Source organism: Montipora foliosa, chromosome 2 (assembly GCF_036669935.1).
Source record: "Montipora foliosa isolate CH-2021 chromosome 2, ASM3666993v2, whole genome shotgun sequence".
Lineage (NCBI taxonomy): Eukaryota > Metazoa > Cnidaria > Anthozoa > Scleractinia > Acroporidae > Montipora > Montipora foliosa.
The window spans coordinates 37492943-37502942 of NC_090870.1; the positions used below are offsets into that span (position 1 = coordinate 37492943).

Sequence of the window (10000 nt, forward strand, 5' to 3'; positions counted from 1 at the left end):
CTCGATGCCTTGAGGCGAAAAGAACTAGTGGCTGCGACTGCGTTTATGGAGAATGCTTATGAAATCTTAAACGAAGATCCACACGAAGCAAAGAAGGAGTTTAATAAGGCGAGGGATGCAGCACAAGTTGCACTGGGTGTTGTAAAAGAATTGCAAGATAAGGTGCTTGCCACCAAAATCATGGTTGCCTCAGCTATTCATGAGTTCGAGGACAAGCCGGAAGTTGCTGCTCCTCCTTGTATGAAATACGTTTCAAGACTAAATTCGCTTCCGGCTGTGATGAGTGCAGCAGCTATTCAGACTGGACAAAAGGTGGGCCCAAAATGGCGCTGGGGAAGTAGCACCCAAACCCGGCAAAACCTGTTGGGTACAGTGTCGGAAGTCAACCGCTGTGTCAGATACTTTGTGACGGATCAAGACAGCAGTAGTAAGTATGAAGAAAGCGACTGCTGGCACATTGTTTGCGAAGAGAGGCAACTGAATCCTATGACAGATTTCATATTGCTAAGGAGTGGTGTTGAGCTTACTTCTTTGCCAGAGGACTTTGGAAGTCCCATCTGCATGGTGGTTGTTCAAAATAAGATCCTCTTTGCTAACAGCCATGTAGCATCTCATGAAGACGATCCTTTTCTCAGAAATGCAATTAAGTCCTTGGATCTAGTAACTGGGAAAGTGAATGACCTTGTTGGTCACACTGGTAATGTCTTGTGTATGGCAAAGGTTAAAGGCTCGCAGGTGGCTTCAGGGTCTTTTGACAAGAAGGTTCTCATTTGGGATGCAATGTCAGGCAAGTGTGAGCATATCCTTTCTGGGCATCAGGGGTCAGTTGGATCGGTAGCAGTGAACAATTCATGTATTTTCTCATGCTCAACTGATTGTACCATCAAGGTCTGGGACCAAGTGACATTTGATTTGCTTCATACTCTAGATGGCCACACTGCTCCCATATGTGCATTTGCTGTTTCCAACCGTCACTTGTTCTCTTGCGAAGTTAATGGACCAATCAAATACTGGGATTTAAAAAAGTGGAGTTGCTTGCATGATCTTAAATCCCCAGGGAATGTCAGCGAAATGCACATTGTAGGCAATTCTCTGTTGATTTCTTTTGATCGGAAGCTGTCAGCCATCAATTTGGGAAACCTTAAAGAAGAGTGTGTAGTGAAAGAGCCTGCTGAAATGTCCGTGGTGATTGGCAAGACTTTGTGTACTGCTTCAGAGTGTACTGTACACACTCTAGACACTTCAAACATGAAGACTATTGCATCCAAAGATTTTAAAATTGATGGGATATCCTATCACGTCAAGTGTTTGTATTTTGATGAGGTTACTGGACATTTGTTTATTACCTGTATTTATTTTTCTGCAAAAGGCACAGAGAGGCTTGTTGTGTTCCGGTGGTAGTAAATAAGAGTAATAATATTTTTTCTTTAACCCATTGAGTCCTGGAAGCAAGACTTAACAGATTTTACTCTGTCTAATGCCAGACGAATTTACTCTTCAACTGGGGGTGGGGGGGGGGGGGGGGCCCTTAAGGTGCCTGAGGTATACTTTAAATTAATCAGGAAAAACCTATCTCGGATCTTAACATTAACTTTCAACACACTAATGCACACAGGCAATTTAAAACTAGATTACATGTAGTTTCATGACCTCATCAGTATTGTTGATCACTGAAAAATATTTTGAATTGCTATACCTGATGTAGTAATGCACAAAGAATAAACTCCAGATATCTATTAATTGAACAGTTCTCAGTTAAATTACGTCATAATGACAGCCCTTGGAAACGGAAATAATTCCACTCATTCTTGGAGATGATGAGGTTACATGTACTGTCCTCAGTTTTATTATTCAAAACTGATTCTGTCACTTGCCTCAACATCGCGTCGTCACGAAACCTACCAGTTACAAAGTACATTTATCACAAAGTCCGGAATCCTTCCTTCATGTTTTTTTACGCGTCTCCACATCAACGAACTTTCTTCCCGTCAATTTAAAGCCTTCAAGTGTTGTTTTCCTTGGGTGTACATGTAAGCACTTCCTGATGTTTCTCCAATATACTTATTGTGGCAAACCTGGCACACCAGTATTACTATGGTAAGATCCTTTCCTGGCAGACTATGCAGTTGACATTTGTGCAATTCCTTTCTCTGAATGGGTGTGACTTTTGCAACATGCTTTTAAACCCTGCACCAATTTGTAAGCTGGGATCCTGGTCGTCGCCAGTATAAAAACGACTGTGCCAAACCATCTTTTCTCGTTTCAGTTCTCATGCCTTCTCCCTCACTTTTGTGCTCGCTCTAGCTGTCTCCACCCCCTTGGCCTGTAAAACTGTTTCAGGCCATTCACGTCCAGCTCTATCAGGTGATTGTAGGCATTCAGCACCGATCTAACCACTTCTAAGTTTGAAGCTTCTGGTTTCATCATAACCAAAGTACTGGACTTGCATCATGTGGTTGACATGACTCACAACTCTCCCAAGGGAGCTTTTTACTACCGTTGATAAAGATTCTCAGCACTTCCTGTGTCAGTATTGTTCTTTTGCAAACCCATGGTAGGGCTGATCTTGCAATAACCATGGATTTCAAGGTGATTTCTTTGTAGTAAAATTCATGTAAAATCATCCTCATCCGACTGTCTCGTTCACTACCAGCCACCCCTCTATCCTCCACACATAATGTAAATTAGTGTGCCGGAAAGTAGATCCGAAATACGTTTTTCCTGATTAAAGTGAATCCAGATTTCATTTGTCTAAATCCATCAATTCAGTTGTGTTGATAATTTGTTTTGAAGTGACCTTTTTCTTCCTATTTCTCCCTTTCCTTGATTTTCTCATTTTACTGATCGTTAATCACTAAGTCACATGAGATGGAAATCCATTATTTTCAAGGAAGGACTTTACGATAAGGTACTCTTAGTAGAATTTGAATTCTGGACCTCTTGATACAGAGAGGATTGTGATGACCACTAGTACTTGTAAGTTTTTTTGAATCAGATATGATATTTTTTACTTATCCCTTTTAGTCCTGAGTGAGGTCCGATTTTACTTATCAGTGGGGACCACTTGGAATTCAGGGACAAATGGGTCATTAACCCATTGACCCCTGAGAGTGACACTTAATAGATTTTACTCTGTCTAATGCCAGACAATTTTACTTGTTAAGAAGTGTTCTCAGGACAGCCACTCCAGTCAATACAAGATATGTAATTTTAATGATGAACTCAAACTGACTCTTTTCTTGAGAATAATTTTATAGAGTCCCTACTGATAAACAGCAATCTGTTACCAGTATTTTAAAGTAATTATGCTGCTTGCACAATGAATAAAAATCAGTATTAAACTAATAATTATTATTATTGTAAAATAAATCACAAGACTTGTTGCAAAAATAAAATGTTTAAGTTACATTAATTTTGTCTATCTGTAAAAGACTACCGGTAGGTTGCCAGTCAAAAGAAAGAAAATTCCCATTACTAGAGTTTTTCCATGTAATTACTGGTATTGCAAAACAAGCTCTTTGTATTCATTATATTATGTAATCTGATTAATTAAAACAATGTCAAGAGAAAGAAACGTCCAGCCTTAAATATTTTTTAATAAATCATTTTGATAGATGTTATGTCATGTGTACATTAATTTTGTACCATCTGAAGTTCTAGTCTTGATTTTTATTCAGCTTTAATACACAAGTTGTAACAGACTTCTTAGTGACAATCACCTCAACACACTTTTACACTTTATTTATTCTTCGAAATTGTCCAAAATACACCAAGTTGTTTTTAGAACCTTTTGATTGAAATGTCACTATTTCAAAGGCTTTGAAAGACGAGAAAATTGGTCATACTTTGATCCATAAATGAGCAATGAAGCGGAATGGCTTCCATACCGTGTTGATGTTGCAGTTTTCAAAGAACTCTCCCAATGCAAAGCAGTCCGGCGTTTCTAAAACGAGGGTAAGGGTAAGACGAAGGGTGAGGGTAAGGGTAAGGATACGAATACAAAAAGTATCCTAAACATGCATAAAAGCTAACCTTAGGCCTAATTAGGCCTAAACAAAAGTTTTTAGGCAGTCTGTGATGTCAACCCGGTTTTTGAACCCATTTTCCTTCATTGCTCGGTTTTGGATCAAAGCCAATAAAATAGTGAAATTTTAATCAAAAGGTTCTTAAAACAACACATTGTATTTTATACGGTTTTGGTAACCTGCGATCAGGCCCATTTTTAGCTTCGCCCATATGTTCTCTTATGTCGTCGTTCGCTAAAATTGGGCCTGACCAAAAGTCTCTCAAGAATTCCGGACGGTCGGCCAAATTTTGGCCGACCAAACTCGCGATCTGATTGGCTGTTGAAACGCCGGAAGTGAAAATGCCATCGTGATTGCGCGGAGCTCTCGCGAAGTGCTCGAGACTTATCCGCCATAAGTGTACGAAAAAGTTGCTCCCTTTTTTTCTTACAATGCCGTGGACGGTGCAACTTGATTTTATTTATATAAATGGAGATATGCCATCTGAAACATCTCATAACTTGTCCAGAATCGGGTTTGAATCACTGGAACGAGTGAAATTAACGATTCCGTTGTCGAGCTCTGTGGCCATGGGGTTGAAAGTACTTTGGAACAAACTTCCCTGATGTTTTGAAAGCTAAATAGCTGGTTCTTTCAAATGGCAATGAGAGCCGATGCATATTGGTTTCCTGGATGAGACAGGGAACATATATATCAACAGGAGGAGATGCTGATAAAATCGCAAGTTACACGAATGTATGTTTTGAATATTTGTGTATCAAACGGCTTTATTTATTTACTGTACATGACACGGTTTGTTTGCACACTTCATAATATTTCCAGTTGATTTAACTTAAAACTCGCACTCCAGAAACTAAAATGGCATGTTTCCAGAGAGATCAATTGTACAACAATAAAAGAAACTTTGCAAGTCTATCTTACTGTTCGTACTCCATCAAAAAATTAACAGCCAAACTTATCATGATTTTACTGTGCGTAATTCTAGAAATACACTGCAACTGAAGATATTACCCGAAAAAATCACCAAAGAAACCTTCATGGGCAAACACGTTAAAGGAATAATGTATTTCCAAACCGTCCAACGACAAAATGCTAGGTTACATCAATTACAAATTAAGATGTCAAGCTTAAAAGATTGCATATTCACCGGCCTTTGCCGCAATATAGTCGTCGAAAACATTCCCCATGCTTTAAGTGTGTTTTTCTCAAACTAAAGCCAACGGTAACTTTCGAATTCGTTTATAATATTCCTCCCACGGTAATTAACTCTGGTCAAAACAAAATAGCGTGAATCTGCCGTCCACGCGTGTATTGGTGTAATGGAAGTAAACTTGATTGGCCGATGAAGGACATGTCAATCAATCAAAAAAAGTGGGCGGAAGGAATTTCGAAGAGGAATTTGGTCAGGCTCTATTTTTCGTTTCGCCAACTCCACGTACCACGCGAAACTAAAATAGAGCCTGATCGCAGGTTACGGTTTTGGAGAATAAATAAAGCAGAAAAGTGTTGAGGTGATAGGGGCTTTAACTTTGACCTTGTTTGTTCTTTCCAGAACTTTTTAGAGGAGAGCATTTTCAAGTTAATGGCAATGAATGGTTTCCCCCTATATACTCTTGCCTTCAATAATGAACACCCTTCCAGGACTAGGGTAGCATTAATTTTGCCAAAATGAAAAAAACGTCAATGCAACAGTTTTCCTAGCACTGTCCAAACTCTCTTTTGTAGTCAGACCATACATGGAAATACAATGTGCACTGCAATAAAGACAGCTTACAGTGCCTTTGTGTAAGGGTAGCCCAGAGTGACCTTGTGACGTCAAATAAATTATTTTCATGAAATCAATCACAAAGTACCAGTATGTGGAACACACATGAGAATAGCAAACATGATATGCAAGGGTGAGAAACAAAGCTGCAAGCTACTGGAGACTAGTGGCTTAAGCTTGTTGCCTTACTACTTGCAGATCAACCTTATCAAATCAGCTATTTTCACGTCTCTTCCACAGATTTTAGAGCAACAGATAGACTTCTTTCAGTCACCTGCAGATAAGAATATATTTTGTTATACATGTACCACCCACAAGTTTCTCAATGTTAGAAAAGAACTGGAAAGACTTTTCCTATCACCATGCTTGAAAGAGAGACATCCGTTTTATATTTGACCTCAAACTGCTAAATGCATTCCTTTTTCAAGTATATTTTTGCACTTTAGCACTTTTATGATGTCAAATGAAGAATAGTACAGTGCAGCTTACTAGCTTGTACATGAAGCAAACGGGCAGCACTTGTGTTGTATTTTCACTTCAGAAATGCACAGAACATTGAGGATCAATTGAGTAATCTGGAAAATGGAATGGAGTCTAGTTCACTTTAACCCATTGACTCTTGGGGGTTCCCCATTCACGAGTAAAATCGTCTGGCTTTAGACATAGTAAAATACTAAGTATGGCTGGTTTAGGCCGGGTTAGGGGTGAATGGGTTAAAGCTGTAAATCTAAGTTTTTTCCTGTCACATTTTGGCAAAAGATACAATATAATTATTATAACTACAGCTGTAACCAAGTTCACACAACATACTAAGCCAGTCTTTTACAGCAGACATAAAAGTAAATCCGAGAATTTTTAAAATCAGAGCTGTTCAATGATGACCTCAGAAGCAAAATCCTACAAGAAGCCAAGCAAACCATTAATTTTCTCTTAAGACAGGGTGCATTGTGAGTGAATTCTATAGAGACTGAGGTGAACTAACACGCTCAAAATCATGTTTGAAAAGATACCTGTACCTTGCCATGCATGATTTGATAGCTTGACGTTGCTCACCTGAAGACAGCAATGCCTTGTTTTGGGGTTAGTGGTTAGTGGTTAGGACAGCAAGTGATTGATAAAGACCAGGTTGAACCTCTAGTATGAACCCATGCAGTAATAACTTGTCATCAACATTGATTGACTACAAAGTTGTCAGAAATCTACATCTACATGTATGCCATATTTATCTTTACCGTTGGCATCATCATCATAAATTACTGATACTGTCAGAACATACTTTGGAAACACATTCTTTTCTATTAATTACTTTCTTTCCAATGTTAATTAATTTAGCAGCACACTAAGATCTGATTTTGATTTCAAGATAATTATATTTTGATGAACAATGGCCGTGTTTATACCAAGTCTGTTAAGTCTTACAAGGATAGGAAGTATGAAAACACTTTTTTTGATAATATGTTAAATATTGCAAAATAAGTTTCTAGTTTTCAGAAAATTCCAGAGTTCCAGTGTTCCTTTAGTAGACAAGCAAATTAAAGAATTCTTTTATCACAAAACAGAAGCACTGCCAAAAAAAATGATGTTGGCAAAAGACAACAGCCTGAATGATTATGATGGAGAAACCACTAATCCAAGGCAAGAACCCCACTAAGAGCCATAAGTTCCATGTTTCTTTCAACAAAAAGGTTCCTACCTTAACATTCAAACCAAATAAATTACATGCACAGCTGAATCTTAATAGATGGACTGCCACTCTAGTATGGTCACGGGTTCATCTGCTTCTGATGTTTACTCCTTTATATGTGTATTTTACTTTAAAGAAAAACTCCTAAATAGATTAGAGAGAGTTTGTTTGCATCAATGTATCATACTCTTCTCTAAAAAAAGAAAACAAACATACTTCATCCAGTTAACAAGGAGAATGTTGATCCTGGGACTAAAGGAAAAGTTATTTTGTAATAAAGTCCTGTTCCTTAAGACTTTCAATCCAAATAATTAAAAGTTTTTATCTCTACCATTTCTTCTTGTAATCATCCACACTGACCCCACCAGGGCCAAGAGCAACAACCAACAGCAAGCCGCCAATCACAGATGTTGTCTGGAAAAAGTCGTACTTGAGGAAATCTCTCAATGGTGACTGAGCATGGTACATCCACCATGGATTCAGATATATATTGATTATGGCTAGCAAAAGAACTAACACCAATGATGCAAGTTTGGTTTTGAATCCCACAGCAACTAGGACCATCAAAATTGTACCTGCTACATCCTGTAGAATATAGACGAAAGAAAGCCTAAACTTGATGAGGGTTGCAAACATGAAACCAAGGAGGACTCGCCCAGTGAGCTGGAGGTACGTCTTTGGTGTGTTCCCTCCAATGCTAGGCACTCCCGCAAACAGGCTTTTCTGCTCAGAACGCGATTCGGCCAGGAGAAGTAGCAAAGCACCCGCAAGAGCAAGATTTCTATGGAGATGAAAATTAATTGAATGTTAACTCCCATGAACAACTCATATACACAGAAACCTAACCCTATTAGAAAAAAAATATTGTGGCCTTCTGTTGACCCCTCTATTCCACATTCCATTTCCTTACCCCCTCCCCCCACCACCCCCACCGATATTAGAGGATAAAATGTGCCCTCCCCGTACTGAAGTGTTGTCATAAAAATACTTTATTTTCACTCCTTGAAGTCGATTTTGATTTCCATTGTCCACAGGTTAAACCATTTTCTAAAAAGGATGAGCTCAACTTTCAGGTGAGGAGTGTAAATTACTAAAATGTTAGTATCATTAACAGTTGGTAAAGTTAAATTAATAATGGTCATAGGATTACAAGTGATTAATTAACAAAATCAGATGACTGCATAGCGGGAGTCCGATTTGTTTAATCACCAGTATGATTACAGACAAAATTGGACGACACAAAGTCAGAAGTCATGTTACCAATTAATAGTAACCATTACAACTTCCGAGAAAACAAAATTAATGCATTCCTTTTTCACTGTCTAATGTTACAAATTTGTCCATTTTGGAAAATCCCCAGTTTGGTAGAGTAAGTAGTTGTTGCTATGGTTATTGTGATAAATTCTGTGATAGGTGGATTAAGCTGAGTGCATTTAATATGATTGGCCGATGTAACTGTCCAATTTCAGATATCCCATTACAGCCAACTGTCTGATTTCACTGTCTGATTTCACTGTCTGATTTTAACCTTAAACAATAATTAGTGAAAAATAAAGTATTTAATGCACCAATCAAATCTGAGAAAATTGTAATGGTATGATTAACATTGTTTGCATCTCAGAGACTCACAGGAAAGAATGTTCCTGGTGACTGTGTCCTTAAACTGCTTTTACAGTGTTATTTGTTCTCAAAAGGAGGAAGTCACCAGATCATGAAGGAGATTCAAAGTGACGATGGAAATGAACATTTTAAAATATCCTTACAACATAAATCAAATTATCCAAGTCAGTTAATTGCACTGCACGTGAGTAGTTTCATTACCTAAGTAAGAACTTGAAATCCCACAAAATACTGTACGCCAAAGTCTGCAAAGAGAAAGAGTTATTAAAATAGAAAGAAATCGCATGTTTATTTCTACTAGTTTTCAATTATTAAAGCTTGAATGAATTGGCAACAGGGCATTCGACGAAAATGAAACCGATCATATTTCAACTCAAATTTGAGGCCTAATTCTCAGTTTGAAATAAAATTACCACGATCATCCTATCCGGTGTAGAAAAGGTCAATTAAAAAAGTCCAAAGTGAATTTTATTTCCACGAAAGACTGAGAATCAATTGGAGCAAACAGTTCGACTAAAATTAAAGAAGTTTAATTACTAGGCCCTCAGACTCACTTGAACTACAATAACAGAACCCAGGATGCCTACAGCAATTTCAACTTTTTGCCTTGATAAGACCATAACACAGCCCGCGAGCTGCGCCATTAAATTAAACAGGACGAAAATAGTGCCAATGACTTGTCCACAGTGCCACGTCTGGTCCATGTAGTCACGCTGTTCATCCCACTGGAACCACATTCGAAATCCATCCTCGAAGAACGTGGAGATCAGACAGAATCTGGCGAAATGCGGCAAAATATGCTTGCCATTTCGAAGGACTTGATCGGCAATATCTTCTGCTTTGCTTATGTACTCGCTGTAGACTGACGATCCCGATTGAGAACGGGGTTTGGTAGCCATCGCAAAT

At 38.3% G+C, this 10000-nt stretch overlaps 2 protein-coding genes across 2 annotated transcripts in view; one reads left to right on the forward strand and one right to left on the reverse strand.

Moving 5' to 3' along the window:
* The window catches only part of LOC137990750 (uncharacterized), a 1713-nt gene extending 205 nt beyond the window's left edge, over positions 1-1508 (forward strand). The window contains exon 1 of the mRNA XM_068835862.1: positions 1-1508. This exon is cut by the window's left edge and continues 205 nt beyond it. Coding sequence (XP_068691963.1) covers positions 1-1401 — 1401 coding nt within the window. The 3' untranslated portion in view covers positions 1402-1508.
* A 5629-nt stretch (positions 1509-7137) lies between these two features.
* The window catches only part of LOC137993006 (surfeit locus protein 4 homolog), a 2933-nt gene continuing 70 nt past the window's right edge, over positions 7138-10000 (reverse strand). Inside the window, exons 1-3 of the mRNA XM_068838652.1 lie at positions 9649-10000; positions 9296-9339; positions 7138-8255 (exon numbers count right to left, since the gene is read on the reverse strand). The exon at positions 9649-10000 is cut by the window's right edge and continues 70 nt beyond it. Coding sequence (XP_068694753.1) covers positions 7802-8255; positions 9296-9339; positions 9649-9993 — 843 coding nt within the window. The 5' untranslated portion in view covers positions 9994-10000 and the 3' untranslated portion in view covers positions 7138-7801. The remainder of the gene's footprint in view (positions 8256-9295; positions 9340-9648) is intronic.